Below are 24,884 nucleotides of genomic sequence, written 5' to 3' on the forward strand. Positions count from 1 at the left end.
CTCCGCCCCACTCGCACCGCGCTCCGCCCTCCCGCCCGCGGAGCGAGCCGGAACGGCCTCTGGGTACCGGCTGAGGGCTGCGAGCGGCGGCGGCTGCCGTCTCTTCTCAGGTGAGGGCGCGGCGGGAGCTTCGGGGGCGTCGCGGTTTCGTCCCCGGCCCTGAGGGCGGGCTTTGAGCTCCCTGTGGGCGCGGGTGTGTCCTCCTACGGCGGAGCTGGAAGCGGCCGTCCCTACTCGCAGAGCGGGGCCGGCGGTAACGCGCGTGGCTGCGCTCTGTGAGCCCGCCCGCTGGGACTGCCCGGCCTCACCCGGTGGGTGCCGGCGGCTGGCCCCGGTGTGAGTTGATTTGCGGTGGTACAACAGGAGGAGGGCTCAGTTAAGCAGGCGGCTCGTGGTGGTACGAGGAGGAGGTAGGCTGGGGGTGTGAGTGAAGACGGGCTGCGAGGCGGGATATATAAACGTTGCCCAGGCACGTGAGGGTCGTGGTAGCAAAGCCAAAGGCGAGCTAGATTGAAATCGAGGAGGAAACAGCGATGGCAGCGGGGTGCTTCTGCTGGATTATCAGGAACAAAACGCACAACTTAAATATGGAGCAGCTGCTGAGTGGTGCAAGTGGTGTAGTGTCAGTGAGCATGAATAAGGGCAGATATTCAGTGTCTGTGTTGTGGTTTAACCCAGCAGGCACCACACAGCCACTCATGCGCTCCTCCTCTTCCCAGTGGGATGGGGAGGAGAATCAGAAAAACAAAGTAAGACTCATGGGTAAATAGTAAGAACTATTTAAACGATTTTATATATATATATATATATATAACAAGTGATGCACAAGCAATTTTCAAACTTGCCTTCTACATGATGCCACATGGTATGGAATATCCATTTGGGTCATTTGAGGTCAGCTGTTGTGGTTCTGTCCCCTTCCAGCTCCCTGTGCCTCCTCATCTTCTTCACTGGCAGGGCAGTGTAAGAAGCTGAGAAAACTGAAACACTCTTGGCTCCGTGCAGCATTACTCAGCAACAAATGGAAAAATCAGCGTGTTACCAACATTGTTCTTATCCTAAAACCAAAACATAGCATCATATCAGGTACTTTGATGGAAAGCAACTGTTCCCACTGAATCTAAGACAATCTGCTTTACCTGAGAGCAGTGACCATCAGTGAGCCCTCTGTTTCTGCAACAAGAAGTTGCAGAAGAGGACTGAAGCATGGGTTGGTTGTCTGGTAATCCATGGGCCTGGATGGACTGTGTTCTGGTGGTATCACTGTGAAGCCACTTGCTGTTGGTCTATGAGAAGTCACAAGGCTGGGAGAGATCACCAGGGACTAGAAAAAGGCAGGTCATATACATCCTTTCTCAAAAAGGGCAAGAAGGACAATCCAGGGAAGTACAGGCTGGTCAGCCTCCCTCCTTCCATCCATGGGAAGGTTATGAAGGAAGCCACCACAGCACAGGGAGGGGCAGGTGTTGACTGGGGATAACCAGCTTGGGAATCTACCAAGGATCAATCATGCCTGGTCAACTGGATTGTCCTCTGTGGCAAAATAACTAGCTCTGAAGCTCGGGGGAGCAATGGAGAATGTCATCTGAGGAGGGGCTTGCAGGAACCTAAATAGAAGCCTTTCTGAACCTAAGAGGAGATTATTGACAAAATGGAGCCTGTATTTTCTTTTATGTGAAAGCACAATCTGAAGCAGGAGGTTCCAATTTGAAATAAAGAAGTGAAAGGAGGTGGTGAGATCTTCATCTTTGTATGTTTTGAAGGTCCAGCTGGACAGTGTCCTGGGAAAGCTTGTCTGAATTCATGGCTGATTTTTTACTTTGAGCAGGAGGTCTCTTAGAAACGAAATGCCTGTGTGTTGTGGTGTAATGCAGCAGGCAGCTCAGCACCATGCAGCCACTTGCTCACTCTTTGCATGTTGGGTGGGGGAGAAAGTCAGAAACATAAGTGTGAGAATTCATTGTTTATGGTTAAGATGGTTTACTAGGCAAAGCAAAATCTGCATGCACAAACAGAACAAGAAATTCCTTTGCTACTTCCCATTGGCAGGCAGATGTTCAGTCACTTCCAGGAAAGCAGACATCACACATAACAGTTTCTTGGGAAGACTGGCACCATCTCTCAGAATGTCATCCCCTCTCCCTCCTCTTGTCCCCTATCAGCTTTCACTGCTGAGCAGGATACCCTATGGTATGGGCCATCCCTCTGCCTGGTCTGGGCCAGCAGTCCTGGTTCTGTCCCCTCACAGATCCCTGTGCTCCTCCAGCCCCCTCCTGGCAGGACAGCATCAGGAGCTGAGATATCCTCAGCTCTGCACAGCGCTACTCAGCAACAACTAAAGCATCACTGTGTTATCAGTACTATTTTCATTTATAAAAAAAAAAAATCAAAAACACAGGACCTGGTGAGCCTCTATGAAGGAAATTAACTATATCCCAGCCAAAGCCATGATATTCTATGTTTCTTAGATAATATATTGTTTATGAGCAGTAGAAAGCAGCAAATACAAGGCAATAGTGTAATAAGTGAGTTACTGTGATAGATTGAATTACTGATTGGAAATTATGGTGTAAAATATGCTGTAGGATAGGATATAAAGTTGTGGATAATCACACTAGTAACTATAATGGAAGATTTTACTCAAATCTTCTGGAATTCTTTGAATTTCACATAAAGATGTCACGTAAATGAGAACTGATAATACAATTGTTCTGATTAATACAGTTGTCGGGACTGCTAAAGTGCTTGAGTTTTGAAATATCCCTCGTGGGAGATAACTGTGAAATTGTTGTCATGAATCAAATCCTCATAATGGTACTGAAGTAAAGACTGAAAATAGAAGTTAAGCTTTTCCTGCTTTCCCTGATGTATTTCATCAAGACTTTGGCTAAATCTGAGAGTGATCCGGAAAAGGCAGTATTGGTAAATACTCAAAATCTACCAGTGTCACAGTTTTAGTAAGGAAAAAGAATTCTCCTCTTCCTGAGAGGGAAAGAAGATTCTAAAAGAAAAAAATGATTAATCGATTTTTATGGTGGTAAATTAAATCAGTTATTGGTAAACATGGTGTAGCGTGCTGAAAAAAGGTATTTTGTGCTGCTGATCCATGTTTCTGGACTCTTAAGTCAACTACTGTATGTGTTGAAGATAGATGCCAAGGGTATGTGGGTGAAAGTCCTGCTAATAATCAGTGACAGTGGAAAAATATAACTGTAGCTGAGTTTACAACAGATGGGTTTGATAATAATATTGCAGTGTCAGCGTGTAGGGATGCAAATTAGTAGCAGGCCACTCAATGGGCAGTAGGAGCCTATAATAGCCTGGGAAGAGTAGCTATTAAGCGGAAAGACTATGTATTCTATATAGTGCTCAGTTAATTTTGTGTAAATGTTGGCAGAATAAAATAGTTTAGAAATGAGAGATTCAGAAAAAACTCTCACTGTGAGATTAACAACCTATTAACTAACAATTTTCTTCCTGTCGAGACTTAAACTGTTTAGTGCAGAACACGCTGGGAGGTAACTTTATGATTCTCCCTCATAGAAGGATTCATATATAATCACAGATACATTAGCCAGTTTTGTTATCATCAATTTGTTCTTCTCTATCCATCATTAAATACTTGAGAAACAATGAAGAACCATCAAACAGAGAGCTAACTTGAGAAGGGTGCTTTTAGGGCTAGACTGATGACTTCATGCTCACTTGCAAGAGCGTGCATGTGAGTTCTTGACCCCACTCTGCAACTTCTCTACGTGTTCTATTCAGTTATGGCTGCAAGGAGAACCATTTCTACCTTGGGTTCAAGGATTATATTGCAGCTCTCCAATCTTGCAGCTGTGTAATTAAACCACTACACAAAGTGTCATGTATACTTTTTTCCTGTATCTTTTTTCTAAGTGATGTTTTATTTTCTATACAAAGTCCCTCTCTTCACGTAAGAAACTTCTTTTTGTTAATTGTTGCAGTAGCCTGTGACGTTATTACAATTTACCTTTGAGAACAGAAAGAGCTGCCACAATTTCATGTGCAAATGAAAGACTACATATACAGAAAGCTTCTGAATATGTCTGAATTTAACCATTACTTTCCAATAGTTGCCTTTAAAAAGCTAGAGCTCAAACTAAATTATCTTCCAGAAGAAAAAAAAAAAATGGATTTAGCAGACTTAAACTTGTCTAAATTCTACAGTCATGCTGAATTGTTTGCTAAGACTTGAAGCTACCTATTCCTTACGTACACGTATGTATTCCCAGAGAATGCCTCAGGAAAGAACTTAAAGGGTTTCTGTTTGCTTCTTTGTTTTTAAGAGGAAATAAAGAATTATTCCAAGTTCCTACAACTAGTGTCTCGGTTCTATGGTTAGCGTTCTTAATTTAAGGCTACATTGCACTGAAGCTTGGAAGCCAAATTCACAGAACAAAAAAAACCAGTAACTTAACCACAGAGAACTCAAGAACAGACAGAATTTTTAATGCAGATAAATGCATTTATTTAAAAAAAAAAAGTGGGTACATACTGTCCACACACACTGAATTCACTTTCTGTAAACAGTAGGGAGAGTCTGAATCGTCTGGATGGGACTCACACTGTAGTAGTCAGAGTGATCAGCTGTAAAACAGAGTTACTGATGTATAGTACTTAGCACAAGTTCTGTGGCCACTGGAAAATGATTTAACAAGTGGATTAAGGAATAGAGAATGAGCTCTTGAAGAGGTTTCTTAACTCTGCTGGTTCCATTGATAAAATCCCTATGAAGTCTACTGTATGTTGAACTCCTTGATGATCTCAGTAGAGCGATTCTCTGGTGTCTCGTGGAAGCCCAGCATGAGATAAAGGATCCTGGAGACTTCTAGGCAGACATTAAGGGAGCAGACTGCTGCTGGTGGTGTGTTGGCCAGAGAGGTAAAAGTTCATTGCCTTGAATAACAAAAGAAATTCTTCAGACAAAACGTTGGAGGCTTCAGCCTAAAAAAACTATCCCAGTAGTGCTTTTGAGCAGAATTGATGAAAACTCTTCTAGATCACTGTGTAAGAAACAAAATATCCTGATATGTTTCAAATGAGATTTGCTTATTATCCACTTCAGAAAAGAACAGGAAACTTCCCTTCTCAAGTTTTGCTTCTTTTCTCAAATTGTTAATTATTAAGTTAGAGAGCAGAATTTCTGATGCAACTTTTGTTGAAGAAGTTAACAATGAAGGCTCTGGAGTGCAGGAAACTTCTGCTATGTAACTTTTTAAATTCATTCTTCACTTTTCCTTACTTTATTTCTATAGGCACCATGGTATCTTAGAGCTCTGGATAGATACTTGATAAGAAAACTAGTGAACTTGGATAAATATCAATCCAACTTGTGGATTTTTCTCACTATTTCAACGAAATTTAAAAATCAACAATGTACTTTTATAGAATGAGAACTGTTGTGTACTGGCTGTGTTGTATCTCTGTATTGTACGTGGCAGGGAGCTATGCTCAGAATTATCAAAAGTGAGCTTTGTGATCATATTTTTCTTTGTTCTTAAATGGTCAATGTGTTAAAAATCACACGTAAATTGAAATTAGGATTAGGGTGGTAGGTGCTCTTGTTGAAGCTTAAGCTTAATTGTGTTTATATTCTATATTGCTAGATTATCAAGAATATGGAATACCTGTTCCATTTACATTAAGAATCATTAGTTTAGTTTCTGAACATCAGATGTCCAAAGAACAATGTTGACGTCCCTTCAGATGTGAAGCCAAATTCAAGTTCTTCAGCTCTCTTCTAATCATCTTCACGGTCATCTTCTAATGATAATTAATTCTCATACTACCTTTGCTGTGATTCAATGTAACTCTATCTTAGAAAAAATATTTTGCAATCTAGTTAACTACACACTGCTTGACTTAGGCTTCATAAATATAAAGTTCTTCCTTTTTGTTTTGTTTATTTAGTTTTCTTTGTCTTCCTACAAAGACACCACTATGGCTGCTGCGGTGAACATGGAGCTTGATCCTATTTTTCTGAAAGCCCTGGGCTTCTTGCGTTCCAAGAGTAAGGATTCTGCAGAAAAGCTGAAAGCACTTCTTGATGAGTCTTTGGCCAGAGGAGCTGATTCAAGTTATCGTCCATCTCAGAAGGTATTAGTATTAGATAACACAAGTCATTTTTACATGCCTTTACAGCCCCGGCTATTCCTACGTCATTTTCATAGCTGAAGATTTAGAAGAGAATTAGAAACTGAAAAAATTAAAAGTAATTATGAAATGTTCAAGTTCTCCATTTCCCTCTTTTTTTTCTGCAAAATAGTGCATTCAGTTAAGTTAATGGGAAAAAATATCTTGATATATCCAGACATGTATAATATCTCTTCCTTACTATATTGCAAATGCAAGAATTTTTAATGGTACTTCTTGTATTTTATGTTGGTTTTGGCATTTTGCTTAGTAACTATCACACAAAGGGGAACCAAAGTTACACGGTTATAAACAAAGATTAAAAGCTCTTTAAAATGCAGTTATTCTTGTGACCAGATAATCATTAAACAAAAAGCTAATTACTGATGACTGTTATGTCATGGCCTGATGTGATGATTGAGCACCTGGTGAAGGGGGATGGCTGTCCCAGGAAGCATAGGTGCAAGCAATTCAGGTCCACCCCTTCCTGGGCTCATTTAAGAGCTAGCTTCTGATGGGAGAATGCCTCCTGGATGAGGACCATCCTTCTGAGAAGGAGTGTTCGGTAGCCAGAGACTCTATCACCGGTTAGGTGAGCAACTTTTTTTTCTCCTATATATTGATATTCCTGGTGATGCTTTGCCTGGTGTTGCAAAGAACTTATCAGAAGCAGTTTCACTACTTTCAAGGACCAACAACTGATAAAACTGAATCTCTCATATCAACATTGTTGATGAAGTCATAGAGAATGGGGAAAAAAAAAAAACACCAAATGGTTTGAAACATAAATGATTTGCAGGCAAAAATCATCGCTATCCCATAGAAATACATAACTTTTCATTTGCTGGAAATAGCTAACCGCTTGCTAGACAGAATATTTAAATCTGAGATTAGCATATGAAAACAACCAAGTGGGTACATCCTAGTATCACTATGTGTTGCCATATAGTTAATGAGGTAGTTTTCTCCCTTAGGATGTTGACAAGTCAGCCAGGTATGTTCTAATGATGGTCTGTATTCACTCACATTGATATTTTCCTTCTACAGGTACTTCTTAAAATATCAAAAAGACAGTATTACTCCTGTGGCATACATGTGTGTACTATGCAGTCTAATTCTTCTCTATGCAAATATTAACTCCCTGAAACCTAAACTATAGTTCTCTGTAATAACACAGGTGTTATGACTTTCAGGAGCTTTCTGTCAGAACTGATTGCAGTAGCAGCTTGGCTGGTTGTCACTGACTACAGGCAAAGGAAATCAGGGAAGTTGGTGGGGCTCAAATGAAGCTCAGGACTCATCTCAGTACACAGCAGGGAATTACTCACTTACCAAGATGGAGGGATACCTTTCTCATGCACACTGCTATGATTGATCACTTGTTTTCTTATACATTGCTAATGCATCACTAATATGAACTATCAGTTTCTGTTGAGATCTAAATTATTAAGCTGGTAGGTGAATATAAACTGATATTAAGACTTGCCTCCATAAAGGAACGATATATTGATGTCCAGTGACAGCACATGTCAACTTATCTCCCAGAGGAAAAGATTTATGTTCAAAATATGAGCATTAAGGGAGATTTTCATAACTGTAGTTTAAACACAGTAATTTGTGAATGTGATATGAAAGGACTTAAGAAACATTTAGAAGAATGTATGTACAGGTGAGCAGTGTTGTGTGATGTTTTGTTTGCCTAAGCTGTGATCTAATTGCAAAACAGGAAGTAGATTGTGTAGGGTTTGATTTCAATTTTTGTTTCTGTTTTTAGGAAGTAGAGCAACCAAAAGTATGTGTTACCAAACCTGTTTCCAGTAAGCAAGATCCTAAAGCCTCTTCTAGTTTGCCTTCTGGTAACAACAACGGCAAGCCTACTGCATCAGAAAAGGTGAAAAAAGAAACAGAAAAGAGATCTTCTGATAAAGTGAGTCTAATTTTTGTTCTCTAGTGACATAACCTGGCTAACAAATGCAAAGATGTTTTAGTAAAAGCTCTCTTCCCATGTAGTCTGTACAACTCTGCTCTTGCTAATAGTGCATAGCCTACAATCTGCCTTATCAAATCATGCTGTTGTTTAGGCAATCCAGCAAAGGTCTAGTTATAATTATTTTGTAACTACACTGATAACAAGTTATTAAAACGTAGCAGCCTGAAATGTGGGTTTTTCCAAGGCTTTTTTGAGATTTTTGTAGTGAAACACTAGAAGTGGACTTGAGTTTAATTCATGAGTATTTTGGAAAAGATGTATCTGAGGAAAATATACTGTGTGTATACTTTATAAATACTCCTTTTTATACTTCTATTTTAATTGTTGCAGTCACTTTCTCATTTTGGTAAGGTCCATCAGCTTTCTGCTTTTTCATATTCTTCCTGTGTTTGCCATAGATGAAAGGGGATACTGCTGAAGGAGCTGATGTGCCAAAGAAGCCCAGACTCGAGAAGCAAGAGGCTCGTTCCTCTCCTATTACAGTTCAGACGAGTAAAGACTTATCCATGCCTGATTTATCTAGCTTTGAGGAAACCAGTGCTGATGACTTTGCTATGGAAATGGGTTTGGCCTGTGTCGTATGCAGGTAAATTAACAATGTTTCATTGCAATCGTGTATTTGCTTTTAGTTGGTTTTTGCCCACATAGCATTCAATTAATTCTACCTTGCAGGCTGTGTTCTGGAAATTACTTAAGTATGTATGCGAAGTATACGTATGGAGCCTTTAATGAGTAAAAATGACTTTTCTTCAGAAAAGAGCAAGTGAGAATTAATAAAATTAGACAAAATGGAAAACCTAACATAACAAATACTGTCTTTTTAAATATTAGAGAGCAACTTAAAATATAAATTTTAAGCAGCATTCTGAAGAACAGTTCTGAGTGCTTTTTTAAGTGGCATTAGCCGCTTAACATGAGTTCTGCATGTGTTGCTCACTTTCTTCATAATCATTTGACATTACTTTACACATGACCATGCTTTTTCAGTTAACCCTCTAAATATATCCTGCAATCAAAACAGACTCTTATTTTTCAGTAGGGGCTTCTAAAACTAGATCTTAGCAATATTTTGTTAACAACGTATCTAATTGTGAAAGAATTAATAACATATACTTTTGAATATCCACTATGTGAGCAGATAACTTGAGTGAGCATTTGGTTTTGCAGGTGATTTTTATCCCTGTAAGTTCCCCTCTTGCCAAAAGAGATTGTTTGGCTCTTCTGATTGTACCTACTTCCTTACCTCTGTCAGGGGTGTATTGTTCACATAAGTGTGTGATCAGGTGAACTAGCCTCTGGATCAGCTCCCTGCTCAGGTTTCTCAGCAGATAGGTTTCAGTCAGCTCAGTGAGTGTAGTTATCCTCATGTATGCATGGCTACAAGAACATAAGATCAGGACAAGAAGGAAGACTGAATTGGCATTTATGGGACTGACCAGACTTTTGGTATTATTGAAATTACTGTATTCTAGCTCAGCTGAAGCCAGATGGGAAAGTGTGTTCTTGAGGTGTCTCTAGTTCATGGAGGAATTCCCACTGTTACAGCTAATTATACTGTTAACCAATTGTAGAGTGATGAGATTTCATGTCATATTATTCCCGTGTGCTAGCTCAAGTGTTTAACTTTTTATTATAGACACTAAAAAAGGAAGAACAGTTCAAACACCTGAAGTAAGAAATAAACCTTTCGATCTTTCTGCAGTAGTGATTATAGAATAGCTCTTATTAAAGTGATGCCAAAGAGAGGGAGAAGCATATCAAAAGAAAACTCATTAGAGAGGATGGTAGTAGTCTCCCAAGACTTGGTATTTGTTTTCATTATACACGAACCCTAGTGGAACTGATGTCTTCTAGTTCTCGGTTTCCAACTTAAGCTAGATGGATTATTTTTCAGAACATTTATGCTTCAGGCTTTCTAAATCCAACATATTTGTTAAGACTGAATTCCACTATTTACTGCTCAGCTGTCAGTGTAAGGTCCCTTCCTGGGGCTGGGCATCTTGAGTCAAAATACTAACACTTCAGTACATATGAAATACAAAAACACTGGATACTTCTGTAAAATGACACAGGTATGAATACCATTTGGAAGCTGACAGCTATCAATATTTGTATGCAGACAGTTGTGAATGAGAACACCATGTCCAGGTGCAGAGTATGTGGAATTCTTTTTTTCTTTATAGATCAATGGTTTATAGTGCGTAGAAAAGTTGACAACTGTGTCATCAACTTGTGAACTGTGGGTTCACAAATATAAGAAAGTACACTTGTAGATTAAATATTCCTTTTTTTATACATGTAGGAACTAAAGACATGAAATGTTTCTTCAAGACTTGCTAAATGTGAACTGTCTGCACAATCATCAGGGATATTGAAACTTGATGTCTGTGGGTTATTTATTTTATTTCCTGTTCTGCTATACCAAACTAGCCACAAAGGAGAGAGTACTAAAATAACCTCACCTTCTTCAATACTTTTAAATCTTAGAAAAACAGGACTCAACAGTTACAAGGATCCTCGGTCATGTGAAGAAGTAATATTTGCAATTTGCAGCTCATAGTAAACCCTGACAAAAAAAATTAAAGCCCATTTTTTTGAAAGAGTGACCTTATTTTTAGGGAATACTTGTTTGTTTTCTGAAATTAAAAGATCATTAAGTTTGCTTTTCATTTATCAAATTGTTTAAAAATAAGACTGTTTTAACTTGATTCTGGGAATGAAGAGTTGAGTTTTTTTTAATTAGTCTGCAATTGGCTTTGGAACTTTTAAATAGAGCGAGTCTCTTTGCTTGAGACATGGGGTTAAAGCATCACTGCTTCATTCTTACCCAGTTTATTTGGGAATAATAAACAAAAAGGCTTTTGAAATTTCCTGCATCTCTAATACAGTGGTGGAATTTCAGAAATGTTTTGTATTTTTTCAGGTAGCCCATTTGAAAGAGAAATATTCCTTAGAAAATGTTCCAGTGTCTGTGTGGACAGTACTTTCAGACTTTTTCTTGTTATAGAGAAATTTAGGTATTACCTTTCTGTACCCATCTACAAATAGAGTTTCCATGGTTACCTGGGTACCTGCTCCTCAGGCTTATATGCAAAAGCAGCTTAGCAGTTAAATAGCCTGATTTGTCATCTGAAAGAAATTATCAGGAAACTGATATTTGGCTAATTCAGACATATTCATAGTCATGTACATCGCTAATTTGTCATTTATATGGCATGATTACTTTCACCAGAGTCCCACAGCAGAATTGTGTACACCAGCTTGTGTATTTGCTTCAAGGCAGAGCTGCACAGTTAATCCTCTGTTCTATCTTTTCAAGATTCTGGTATCTCGAATTCCAAGTGTCTGTTTGTAGGGACCGGAAGGATAGCTAATAAAACATCAGTAAAGCAGTAGAGAGTTGGGATGGTGATGCTTTTAAATCATCCTTTAGAAGAAAGCACTCTTACGTACGCGTTAGTGCAAAATTATCTGTTCTTGAACTGCAGTGCTTTATAGCTTGCAGTGAAATTATCCAAATTTAGGCTAGGCCTTTGGATGCTACTGTAATGAGAAAGTCATAAGTAAACAATGGTAAAATTCCTAGGTGAATAAAACAGATGAGACTTACATTTCTAACATAAAAACTGAACAGAAGAACAGGAAGCGTCATGTATGCATGTTTGATAATACTGAAGATTTTTAATGTTGGCTCTCCTATGGAAATCTTAACAATTCAAGTTTCTAAAATATTAGGAAGAACTCATATAGGAAGAAAAATCAGTGTAGCTCAGCTTCCAATCTGCTACAGGAAGAAAATATTCATGAAAGCAAAAATATTTTTAGTTTTTATCTTAAGCTTTGCAAAATTTACAGCAATTGGATAATCCTTGAAGTGCTTTTTCCAATAATCTGTTCTTAACTGTTTGCTCTACAGGCAAATGACTGTCATCTCTGGGAATCAGCTAGTAGAGTGTCAGGAGTGCCATAATCTCTATCACCAGGATTGCCATAAACCTCAGGTGACAGACAAGGAAGTGAATGATCCTCGGCTTGTATGGTACTGTGCCCGCTGTACCAGACAGATGAAGAGAATGGTAGGAGTTAGTTTTTTGTCTAGTATGAGCACTTTTGAAATAGAGCAGGTTATTTCTTATGTATGAGGGTATTCCTTAGGTTGCAGAAATCTTTGGAAGAATGTTGGAGAACCATTTTTCTCAGCTGTGCTTCACTTGCTGCAGCTGTGTTTTTAATGTAGCATCAAGGAGTGTTTGGGTATGTTCTTAAATTTTTTTTAAAAAAGCAAAATTTGAGTGTGGAAAAGTGTGAAACAGGACTCTTTCCTGCTTGGTAAGTTGTACTTTAAAGCATTGTTTATTTTAGGTGATACTGATTAATTTTTTTTAGTACATATTTACCAAATACCCCTACAATCTTAATTTTCTTCATAGGTGTAGATGTGAATGATTGTTTTTGCAACAAGAGAATAAAAACTGTGGTTTGTATCTTAAGTGCTGAAAGATAGCACATTCCCCTCCAAAAAACCATTCATTTTGATTTATGTGCAGGGTAACTTCTTGACTAAGCAGGCTAGTTATTTCTGATCCTACAGAGATCCCTCTGGTCTCATTATGAGAAACAAACATTGAAGTAAGAAAGCATCTTTGTTCACATATCTCTACTTCTTACTTCTTAAAATCAAACTCCTTTGTACAGCAGAAATTACACTCTGTTTGGGAGCTGTTCTGTGGTAACTTAGCATGTGGTTATCTATTGAGATGTCTCTGCTAATAAACAAGAAAAAGTCAATGTAACATCCTGTCCTAGGAACTGTTATTACTTGCTGAAGTACACAGTTATTCTGATCATCAGAACATTGAACCCAGCTGAGTATTTGCTTGAGGTCAGTTAATGCACAGGATAGCCTTTGCAGTGACTCGAACTTTCCCTTCAGTGTGCCCATTTCTAATTTTTTGTTTCAGTATGAATTATCCTTTTTTTTTTTACTGCAACTTTTTAACAGACTTGTACAGTCTACATCCCAATACTGCTGGATCATATCCATGTTTTCCTCAAATTCACCTGTCTTTGCCTTCTTTCTGTGATGGCCCAGTGCCTCCCTATTTTCTAAGTTTCAACACTGCCTCCCTCTCCATGCTGAAATAAAGTCCTATTCAGTGTGGCTTTTGGCTGGACTTCTTATCACCAGTACCATATTTGACGTGGCCTCTACAACTGCAGCTTATTACTACTTTATTTCTCAGATACTTTTCAGCTTCAAATTGTAAAGCCTAGACTGCAATATGATAATGCTCATGCTTTCTTAAAACAGTATTGTAGAACCTTTAAGTAGTTTTGATTTCTTTTTTTCTACCACTCAGGCTCAGAAGACACAAAAACCACCTCAAAAACCAGCTCCAGCAGTGGTTTCAGTTGAACCAGCTGTGAAGGACCCATTGGTCAAGAAATCTGAAATTAAATTGAAACCTGAGACCCAAACAACTTTTCTAGCGTTCAAGAGAACGGAAGTAAAGGTAACATACTATATATATATATATATATATATACTATAAATTTTCCAGAAAAGTTTACATAAATATAAATACATATTTATAAATACATATATACAATTTATAAATACATATATATAAATACATAAATTCATAAATACAAAAGTTCACTGTATATCTCTCTATTTTTTAGACATTTTCTCACAAGCACAATGAATGAAAGTAGTCTGCTGTACTATTTATACTGAGTGGTAATATATATAGTGGTTTTGCATTAGCATCAAAAGAGTGGGGGGGGAAAACACCTCTATTCAGTCGTAAGTCCCTGAAGCATTCAGCTCTTGACTGTATTTTTGTTAAAAGTGACAAAACAGAATTTACTCTGAGAATTTTTCTTAATGGTATTTTATACAAGCAGGATTTTATACAGAGCCACAGAACACTATAAAAGATAATATTTATTCTCTGTGGCAAAGTAACATGTATATTTTGGTAGTTAGGCTTCTCCTCATGGCAGTAGGGAAATACAGCTGATTCTGTAGGGTCTAATTCAGAAACATGAGACAACATATTAGCTTCCTACTTCTTTAACAAATGTTGTTTTTTAATACATGTTGTTGCAAGTTGGTTAGGGTGATAAAACCAGATCAGCGTAAGAAATGACAAGTCTAACAAACAGTGATGCTTACTGAAGGAATGCATCTGTAACACAGAATCAAAGCAATCATTCATGTTCTCAGAGGTAAATTTGCAGTTGTGCTGCTTAGATCGGAACTGTTCTGAATGACATGTTGGCTTTTGCTCAAGCACTTACACTTCTGAATAACTTTTTTCACCATGGCTGTAAACTGGTACAACTCTGGTTTTAAGAAGTCAACATTTGTATTATCCCCAGCTGAAAACTGGGGATTGGTTGAGGTTTGGGAACTGTAGCTAATGTGTACAGTGCTTTGCATTCAAGGGAAGCTTTGTCTGCGGAACACTTGTCTTTTGCACTGCCTGAATGGAAAGACTAGAGGAAAGAAGTCCAGTGACTCAGTTTCTTTACAAGTGTGTCTGTGGTGTATAGGCTGCTAAGAACCAAGTTCTTAGGAAAAGTTTTGATGCTTATACTTAAAGAATGCAATAAAATGCAATACTTAGTTACCATGAAGCTGTTTTTTTGTCTTAATATCTATTACCTTGTTAAAAGGAGAGACCAGTTAATGGCAAACAACAAAAGATACTGGCTTGCCTCCTTTGTTTATACTTTTGAAATCTGCACTGTAGTTATTTCAGTGAAACCAGTGTTTAGAATTTGTGGGGGGATCTCAGTGCTATATAATAGCCTGCATAGAAAAAAGGTATTGGTTTTATTTGGCTCGGAAATGTAAAGTTATCTGCACCTGCATCGTTTTCTTTTCCTGTTACTGCTTTTTTTAACTATATTGACCAGTGCTGAAATATTGTCCACTGTGTGTTTCTGGGTAAAGAACTGAAACAGAGGCTCAATCTCATCCTGCTGTGATGTATTATACAAATAAATGCCGCTATAATAAGAATGATTTATTTATTTTAGCCCTCAGCAGCAGTTTCGGGGAACTCAGCCAGTACAAGTGTTTCCTCTTCAGCAACCACCAGTGGCCTTACAGGATGGGCTGCTTTTGCAGCCAGAAACTCCTCTGCCAATCCATCAACTGCCAAACTGGGATCAACAGCCCAGAGCGCCGGTGGGAAACCTGCAGCGGCTTCAAATAACCAGAAACCTGTGGGCCTGTCAGGGTTGGCAGCTTCCAAAACAGGACTAGGGTCAAAAATAGCTTCTGCTAACAATAGCACGAGCCCTGTTCAGCTGAAACCTCCTCCACCTCTGACACTGGGAAAAACCACTCTTAGTCGTTCGGTAAGTAGCGACAATGTTAGCAAAGTAGGCCTTCCTAGTCCCAGCAGCACTGTGCCGAGCACCAGCAGCCAGGTGAGCAGTGGGAATGGCAACAGTGGGACTGCAAGTAACAGCGGGGGCAATGCGAGCAAAACCACAGCAGATGCCGGTAATCAGTCAGCCTCCCTGAAAGGCCCAACTTCTCAGGAATCTCAGCTCAATGCAATGAAGAGGCTACAAATGGTCAAGAAGAAGGCTGCTCAAAAGAAACTCAAGAAGTAGTACGGCTGCTTGCTGATCTTGCTGGCTGTGATCTGCAAAACAGCAGCATTTATCTTTTAATTAAAGAAAATCCTGGAGTTACTGGACTGAACCAGTAATTAGGGAAGCCCCAAACCTATGCTGTACAGGAGGTAAAACTTAGGTAATCTTTGTATTCCTTCTGACTTTATAAATCTAAAAACTGAATGTGTTAGAGGAATATTCTCTATTATATGCTGTTGGTTTTTAGTTCAAAGCAATGACGTGAAATTGTAAGCATTGGGAGTTTTGGTGTATTTAAGAAAACAATTTGTGGACACAAATTGAACTTAAGCTGTCATCCTTCAGCATTGTGAATAAAAGTATTATTAATCTGGGAAATCACTACCACTTTCTTTCATCCAGGTTTCTGATCCTTAAAATGCTTCAGCTTGTATGAGTTGTCTGTGAGCAGTTAATGGAGTTCTCTCTCTGCAGATTGCACAACTCGTGAGAATTTTAAGTGTCCTACTTTGTTTTTTTGCACTAAGAAGTTTCTTTGTCATTTTGTAGTTCTTTTCTGAGGGAAGAGTAGAAATGACCCTAACCTGTGAAGAGTGGAAGAGAGCCAAAATGGTATTTTCAGTCTGTAAAGAACCTTAGGATTGTCCTGTTGTGTTTTGAATGGATAATTGTCCACCACATATTTTAACTGAATGTGCAATCTCATTGAACTATGTTTTGATGTGGAAGGAAAACTAGAAGAACGTAAAGGGAATTATTTTAGGTGTCAGGGTGTTGGCTCCCTCTCTGCACCTGAAACATGATAAGTTTTGATCGCCTAGGTACTCCATGCTGTGAAATTTAGAAGTATTGCATGCTAGCCAACATATCTTGGAAAATGAGGTTTAGTCTCTTTAACTGTTTTTCCCAACTCACAGACTTTTTTCCTTTCTACTAGTTCATTTATGTATTTGCAAGTATCTAAAATAGCAATAGAAGCTATGTTGTGTTAAAGTACGTAAAAATATCTCTAATAGTATAGACTTCAAAATACAGAAGATGATTCTGAGATCTGAATGTCTTCCTTTAGTCCTTTGTGAAAATGAGCATTCATATTTTGCTTCCTTAAAGAATAAGGAAAAAAAAAAATTAAGCTCTGAATAGGGAAACTTTGTTATACTGAGTGTTCCACATGCCCTTCATGGGAATTGCTGTATCAGTCTCTACCTTTTTTAATGTCTCAGTTCCAGGAGCAAAGGAGGCAGATGCTGCACCATTATGGCAGGAGAGAAGCTGTTTGAAGGCAGAGCTGCATCTGGACATCAGCAGTGTCCAAGGTTACTTGTATCCCAGAAGCATCTTGGGTCCTCTTCCTAACTGCTAATAATGTGAAGAACTTGAAAGAGGATGTAGAAAAAGGGGGGGGGGGGGGACCAGAAAGATGCTTGTCTCTGTGTGGGTATTGTTCAGTATGTTAAATTCCTGCTTCCAGGGCCTAGAGTGGATCGGCCTTGTCTCTCTTCCCTTTGCATCTCATGAGCTGCCTCCAGCCTCAGTGAAGTATGGCTATGGCTGCTCTTACAGTGGAGGTTTGAACGCTGTGTGACTGCTTCTCATGATCATCTTCTTGAGGCATTTGTTTCATTTTTCTGTTGAGACTTAGCTCTCATACCCACAAGCCTCCCTTCAGTTCATTCTACATATTCTGCTCAGTTCTGTTACGCTTCAAATCTGTTCCAGCCATGTGCAGATTATGCATATTGCTTTACCTACTGCTACTAAGACACAGAGAAGCATTGCATCTTCCAGCTCTCCACTCACACCCCTGAACTATTCTTTGCAGCTTGTGCTCCTTTTGTCTTAGCTACTCTGTTTCCTTCATCTCTCAAGAACTGGAGGATTCTGAATCTTGCTGTCTATGATCTATCTGCAGTGATCCCCTCTCCATTCTGTTGAGGGGAGCATCTCTAAACATGAAAATATCTCAGAGTTTAGGAGGTACGTGAAAACCACAGCCTTTTGTATGTGTTTGAAATGTAGGATGAGCAAACCTGATACATGCAGCTGCTTCCCTCACTTTTAAACCTGAACAGAGGAGAGGGGAAGCTAAGTGTTTTTTGTTTTTACACATCTGAATAGCTTCATTTACTCAGGATTGCCCTAGCTACCTTGAATTTCTTTCTGCTTCAATTAATACTACTTGTGGGGTAAAAAAGGAAACGTTTTGTCTTTGTAGTGCATGCTCCTTCCAGGGCAATTTAAAAGTGACAGTATTAGGAGGGAGAATACAGAACCTCTATTGCCCATTTATTAGCTTATCGTTCTCACTCTCTAGCACAAAGGCTTTTAATGTTGGTATAGCAGGAAAAAATACCGATTGCAATCAGAAGGCATATTTTCTTCTTAAATATTATTCTGTAGAATGTTGCTCATGTTACGAAGTAGAGCATTAAGCCAGATTTCTTTTAATTGCTGGAGTGCCACTATGTAAAGTATAAACTCTAATAATAGGACTTGCTCCTACAGGAAGGTTCTAGATAAAAGTTGCCTCTGTCTTGTGTCCAAATAAACAATTTTGCTTGTGAGAGTTGGCTTTAGGTTATCTCCTATTGATTTAGGACAAAATAACATGCTATACCTTCTGTGCATCCCTGTCTTCCTTCTAGTAAGGCTAAGTCTAGCTGAAATTCTCAGTACTGATCTGTAAGTACAGTGGAATTGCCAGCTCACAGCATGAAACAATGGCTGAGCACCAGGTGAGAAAGTGTGGCTAACTCAGGGAGCACAGGTGCAAGCAATGCACCTGAGTAACTGAAAGGGGTGGAGCCTGGATCCACCCTTCCTCACCTTCATTTTAGGGTTTGTAGCTGAGGGAGCAGTATCTCTCTGGGTAGCAATTGTTGTCTTAGGCTGTTGGAAAGGGGTGAGCTATTGCTCCACAGTGTCTGTATCCCCATTAGAAGGTGCTGTTATCACCTTGTTTTGCCATACATTTAGCAAAATTTGCAGTGGAGCTCTGATTAATATCAAAAACTTTTTGTTGTACTTTAGCTAGCTTCTGAAATGAAATTTTGACTCTCCTTCTGTTGGTATAAAAATGTCAGTTAGGATTGTGATTCTCTGAAGTATTACATCAATAAGGATTTATAACATAGACCTGGACTTTTAAATCAACTGTCTAGCTTGTATACATAAAATAGGCACTGCTGAAAGCTGGAGTAGATTGAAGGGAACAGTTGTTTTCTGCTTTGAAGTTAGGATGGAATTAACTGTATTTTCAGGAGAGGAATCTGTTCTACAGCACTGTCCAACTGAATTTGCACTTGTAGTTGAAAAACTTAATGTAAGGCAGAAGGGAGGGAAGGCCTTCTGAATTTTGAAAGTATACTTCAGTGTTTAGGAAAAAAAAATAACTGGAAAACAGTCCTGTGGCTTTTACCCCTAAGCTACATCACTCTGTGATCTACTGTAAGTATAGCTTCTTGACTTCTCTTACCTATTTTATAAGTCAGTATGAAAATGTACTTCCACTTAAATAGGATGTTTTTCATAGATGCCCAAATCTTGATTTCCTTAGTGATGTGAGGCAATTTACTTCTTTTGCATGACTGCTTCTGGCTGGACTAGGGGGTGCTGGTGCTATCTGAGTCTAACAGGAAAGATGCTGGCATCTAACGTGCAGTTCTGTAATCTACTTCAGCAACAAGCTTTTTTTCCTGTCACTACATGTGACAGAGCTTTGGCTGGACATGGCAATAAATAATGGTCACAACCATAGAAGTAGCAAGAAAAGAACAGGTCTAACATATTTGCAGACCTGAAGTGTATTTTAAAACTGCTGATATGCTATCAAGGTACTGAGCAAGCTTTAATATCTTAATAAAGAAGCTAAGATGTATACTAAGAAGGCAGTGTATTATTTGATGCAACTGTCCTCTGCTCTACTAATTTTGCGGTGATGCTTTTTATAGTTGACAACAAGAGGCAGATCTTAGGTAGTATATGTAGTAGCTCTTTGCTTCTGGATCAGGTCTCTTTTTTTGTATAACTTAAAAAAAGACAACAGCCTTAGGAAAATATTTTTTATTACAATAATTTAAAAAGATTATTTTCACAATTTCTGAACAAACATTATTGTAGGAGGAGTTATAGGCACAAGCATTATGACTTTTTTTTGTAGGTCTAGTCCAGAGGTGGCATTTTTTTACAATCTATCTTAAAATGACAGCAAAGGTATATTTTAGTATTTGAAGGGCATAATTACTCAATTAGAAGTCAGAAGGAAGAATTCTTCCATGTGTTTTTGTTTTGAAAAGGTAAATCCTTAGTTAAGGATTAAGAGGGAAGGCAGCACAGTTGTCAAAGATCAAACAAGAGACACTGTATTGTTTGTTGGCTTGGATGTCTGCAGGGTTGCAGGTGACCAATGTCAACACTTAAACATCCATGAATGGAGAAACACTTCAGTTTGAACAGACCCAGTCCTGGAAGTACGTGCTTACTATCACAGTGGTTCAAGTAACTAAAATGCGTATTTGAGCATATGCAGGATTAAACTGCAGCCTGTTCCTGCTTCAGTCAAAATAATTAGTTTTGTCACTAATTAGAACAAGGAAATTCTTAGAATATTGTAACCTTCTTTACATCACAGAATCAGCTGCAAAAATATTACACAGCTTTTAAGAATGTCTGGAGTCCTAACCTAGCTCAGAATTTGTAGTACTGAAAGCAGGACCTTAACAAAAATGCATCCGAGCAAGTCTAATTTGAATGGTTGTAAATCTCTTTATTGTAGGAAGGCTTTAATTCAAAGAGCATCTCTTGGTTTTGCTATAATTGAAGTTGGATTTTCATTTGTTTTAAACGAAAGAAAAGATCGTGAGACACCTGTAATACCAAACCGTAATACACAAGACTTTGAATTTCTGAGGTGGTTAAGTAAGCCAATCCACTGGAACACCTGCTCATTTTTTAGTGAATCCCAAGATACTGTAAAGATTTTAAATATGTTTAATGAAGTCACATAAATTAGCCCTCAGTATAACATTTTTAAGGGTGCTAACCATCAAGTGGGATTTCATAGCTTATTCGAATCCTCCTAGAAGTTCTGAAATCCTACATATATTTAAAGAAACAGTGTCACTGTTACTTCATCCTTCTTGTTACTTCAGGATCCCTACTGAACAGTTTGGAAAGCAGCATGTGAACTTGCTTAGAGACACCTTCACAGAGCCTGATTTTTCATGGAGAATGTACATAACACTCAAAATCAGAGCCTTCCGTGTGACTCAAGCTGAGTTCTGAGAACTAACACTACAGAAACCTTTTTTATTCTGACTCTTGCCCTTACTTAACTTCCTGGTTTGAAATATAAAACATAGCTTGACTTAATGCAGACGTGTAAGCACTATTAAATACAATTCAGTCATTTCTAAAACTGTTTCAACTACTGCAAAGTATAGAATATCTACAAATACAGCAGTCTGAAATGTAAGACATGCTGAAAAGCTTCTTGTGTACATCTTCCCCATAATCTTACAATTTAAGCACCAGAGCAGTGCAGTCTCAGTGGGTGAAATTGATAGTAATCCATACAATTCATTCATCCAAGGTCATGCGCTCCTCCCTTTCATCCCTATCCTTCACTTTATTTTCTTCATTTACCTAAATGTAAAGTTTTCTTTTTTTAAAAAAAAAAGCTTCATCCATGGATGAATGTTTTTTTTTTGCTTGCTATGAAACAGCAAGATGTAAGTGCATAAGGTTATGTACAAGTAAAGTAACCTTGTACGTATCTGTTCTTAGTGGTCATTGGATTGCAATAGTTCTGAGTTCCATATCCTGATTCCTGCATGTTTAATGTTAAGGTGCTTTCAGTATGAGAATGATTTTTTTCTTTTTGGGAAGTTAAATGTTGATACATCTTAAATCTCAGTGTATTCCCTTGATAGTATGATTCCTGTATCTGACCTAAAGAATCACTTAGGCAGTAAATATTCTTAGAATGGCACTGCTTGACTTTTTTTTTTCTCAAATGTTAATAGATTTCCTAAATCTAGTACAAGTCCTTTCACTACTTGGATCTTACACTAAAAAGCAGCTAGTGTGGGGAAAAGTCATTTTAAACCTGAGGCGCATTCATATTGCTGCAAGCTGTTTCTTACCTTATGAAGTAGTTATGAAATTTATTTTCTTGAAAATAACCTCGTTATTTCATGTTACCTGTTTCTTCCCTTTTTTTTTCTCACTCCACTTCTATATTTAACTAAATATACCTTCATCTCTGAGTCCAGCTACTGATACCAGCAGCATCAGTGTGGTTTAAACTGAAATGCGTCCTACAAAAATGAAACCTTTTTTCTTTTCCTACTCTAATATTCACAACTGAGAAAAAAGATTCTTTACAAAAAAAAAAAGTGGCTGGAGATAAAGACAGGTGACCCAAAAGCTTGAGTTTGGAGCTGTGTTTATATTCATCAAGGTAGAGATTTAAGAACAACTCGAAAATCCCTGAAGGCTGAATTTGTCCTTTTTCAAGGCTGGCTGTCTTCATCTTGAATATTATTTGCTGAATGTTGGGGGGGGGGGAGGGGGGAATGTAACTTCAGCTGTGATGTGAACTTGTAGGTTGAATTTGGATGTAGGACTCTTTGAAAGCAAAAATTATGGGGCAATAGGAAGAGCAAGCCCTTTGGGGTGTTAATCAGAATCGGTCTTCCTGTTAATTGCTTCCTCCCGGAGGTCTTGACAAGGTGATGGCTTTTGGGAAACAGAGGTCCTCAGTATCATGTGTGTGCTGTACCAGGTGCCATGGCTTCTGTCAATCACTTGTAAGTTTGTCTTGCTTTCTGCACACCATAATAGATTATTATTGCCTGCTTCATAGCAACTGGCTGAATGGACCTTTATGTTCCTAAGCGTATGTCATCTTTCCGAGATAATTAGATGGTACGTATCCTTTCTGACCTTTGGCTTCTGCTAGCCACCATTCTTTATTGCCACTCAGGTCAGAAAAGCGAAGTATCCTAACCTTCTGGTACTCCTGAAGACTGAGTTCCTGATCACTTCTTGCTTGGAATGCATGAACAGCATAGAAGGTCTGAAAGAGGAAAGCCACAAAATACAAAATCTGAATTCAGAAATGTAGCCACGTCTTACCCGGCCGTTGTGTGTTAGTGTGAGTTCTGTATATACAGTAGGTCTAATAATATGTATGTACGTAACTGCATGGTCCGTAATTGCTTACAGTGTACAAAGAACGGGGCCAAAATAATAAGTAAAACTGAAGGGTCTGAGGAATTCTGCTGAGGAAGGAACAAACTAAGCTCATCAAAAGAGTGCTGTGCTAAAGTTTTCAGCTCACATCATGCAGCCTTGTATTAGCTGGAGAATTTACAAGGTTTCAAAGGAGAGAAACACCTTGTCTAAATCTCCTATTCTTAAACATGGCAGCTGTTAGGATGGATCTCTCAAACCATCTTCTCAGCTGCCGGAGATCCTGTCTGCAGTGATGGGAGCTGAAGATGGTAAAAATTCCGGTCACTTCTGTGCCTTGCTGATCATCTTTGCTACAGCTCTCTTGTCAAAGGTAAGCGGAAAAATCCCCAAGCAGCTCAAATGAGAACTGTGAGACACTGTACATGTGGTGGTGTAATGTGAAGGTGTGTTTTCTGTGAGACAAGACTAAGATTTGCAGTTGAACTGATTATCTTTTGCCAATTTGTAGCTGTTTAAAAAAGCCAAAGGACAGAGGATGGCAAATTCCCCGTGTCATTCTGACAGATTAGTACAAGTATTTTCCAGTGCAAAAAGGAGCTATTTAAATTACAACCCTTACAACTGTACATTTGAGATGAGAAAAATAAGAAGACGGGCACAGCAGTTATCTTACTTACATGCTGATCATCCATATCCTGAGAACCTCCAGCCCCTGTGCCATTAGTTGTGGGATTTTCACAGGAGTGAAGAGATGAGTCGCTGTCACTCTTCTTGTGCCCTGAACTTGAGCTGCTGTCGGAGGAGGGCCGTGAAGAGACAAAGAGGCTGATATCAAAATCATCACCACAGAAGTTGTTCTCTGCTACGTCCTTCTGCGCTTTGGCTGGATTGAAAGGCTTCAGGAAGGAGGAATACACGTATCCCTTGAGGACTGGATATCAGAGTAAAAAGATAGAAAATAACAAAATGCTGTTAAACCATTTTATGCAGCTGTCAGTACGACATAAGCAAACAGATGTGGCCAGAATGAAAAGAAATCAATAGGAAGCTGTTACTGGGATGTTTGTGCAGAGAACTTACTTCCTGTGTCAACAAGCCATCTGCTAGTACTTTGGAAGGGATCCTTTTGCTCCACAACAGCCACCACTTCTCCTTCATGCAGATCAATATCAAATTCCTGCGTGGCATTGCACTTGCGCTTAGCTTGATACAGCAGTTCTGCGCTGTATGTAGACAGCAGCTTGGACCTGTGGTCTTCTGTTTGGCGTGGGGATTCGAGCTGAAAAGAGGAAAAATTATCCAGTGGGAATGATGTTGAGGCTGTTTGTTGAGCAGCACAGATGCATGAAAGGAACCAGCGTTCATACTGCACGTGGCAACTTGACTATGCTTCTACATGCAGATAAAGGAGTTAGTTCCGCAACTGTATGTAACTAACTCTCCTTTGCATGTGCAGAAAGGGTGTGTCCAACTGCTATGGTAATAGTTGACCAATAACAGGCAGGTCTTGAAAGATACATAATTATATAACTAATTAAGTTCCTCTTAGCCATTACTCTGTTCTCATGAGCCAGTGTTCTGTATGTGAACTGTCCCTGCTTTAACTGTTTTTCCTGAACAATGATCTTTGAACTCCTGTGTAAAGTTGCAAAAAGTGTAATCAAAAGTTATCAGAGGTGTGCTAAGGTCATGTAGCAACTTGCATGGCAAGGCGCTAGGGCAGAAAATGAGTAGAAACAGAATGGTCTGCTTTTTGTACAGAATTCCCTTGCTGTGTATGGGCAAGGTGCTATGAACTGCTGGAAGCATGTTTGAGTGGGGGGGGGGGGGGGGGGGCTGTACATCACTGTGACTTTAACACACCATGGTAGCAAGAGCACGTGTACCTGCCTCACTGATGCAAAAATGAATCCTGCAGCTGCCTTGG

The 24,884-nt window shown here is 38.9% G+C and overlaps 2 protein-coding genes across 4 annotated transcripts in view; one reads left to right on the forward strand and one right to left on the reverse strand.

The window, feature by feature from the left end:
* The first annotated feature begins 25 nt into the window (after positions 1-25).
* INTS12 (integrator complex subunit 12) lies at positions 26-16,138 on the forward strand. Of its 2 annotated transcripts, none has more exons than XM_015276570.4 (7): positions 26-110; positions 5,935-6,120; positions 7,931-8,083; positions 8,545-8,732; positions 12,063-12,222; positions 13,507-13,659; positions 15,194-16,138. In XM_015276570.4, exons 2-7 carry the CDS (start codon positions 5,965-5,967, stop codon positions 15,776-15,778), a joined length of 1,395 nt encoding a protein of 464 aa, XP_015132056.1. In that variant the 5' UTR covers positions 26-110; positions 5,935-5,964; the 3' UTR covers positions 15,779-16,138. The 2 variants fall into 2 exon arrangements, with proteins under 2 accessions (XP_015132056.1, XP_420500.7); XM_420500.8 differs by having other exon boundaries at positions 5,957-6,120.
* A 3,669-nt stretch (positions 16,139-19,807) lies between these two features.
* Positions 19,808-24,884, reverse strand: part of ARHGEF38 (Rho guanine nucleotide exchange factor 38) — a 37,218-nt gene continuing 32,141 nt past the window's right edge. For both annotated transcript variants that reach the window (XM_426302.8, XM_046940769.1), the window contains exons 12-14: positions 24,038-24,236; positions 23,635-23,888; positions 19,808-22,838 (exon numbers count right to left, since the gene is read on the reverse strand). In XM_426302.8, coding sequence (XP_426302.4) covers positions 22,653-22,838; positions 23,635-23,888; positions 24,038-24,236 — 639 coding nt within the window. In that variant the 3' untranslated portion in view covers positions 19,808-22,652. The remainder of the gene's footprint in view (positions 22,839-23,634; positions 23,889-24,037; positions 24,237-24,884) is intronic.

This window comes from Gallus gallus, chromosome 4 (assembly GCF_016699485.2).
Source record: "Gallus gallus isolate bGalGal1 chromosome 4, bGalGal1.mat.broiler.GRCg7b, whole genome shotgun sequence".
Taxonomy (NCBI): Eukaryota; Metazoa; Chordata; class Aves; order Galliformes; family Phasianidae; genus Gallus; species Gallus gallus.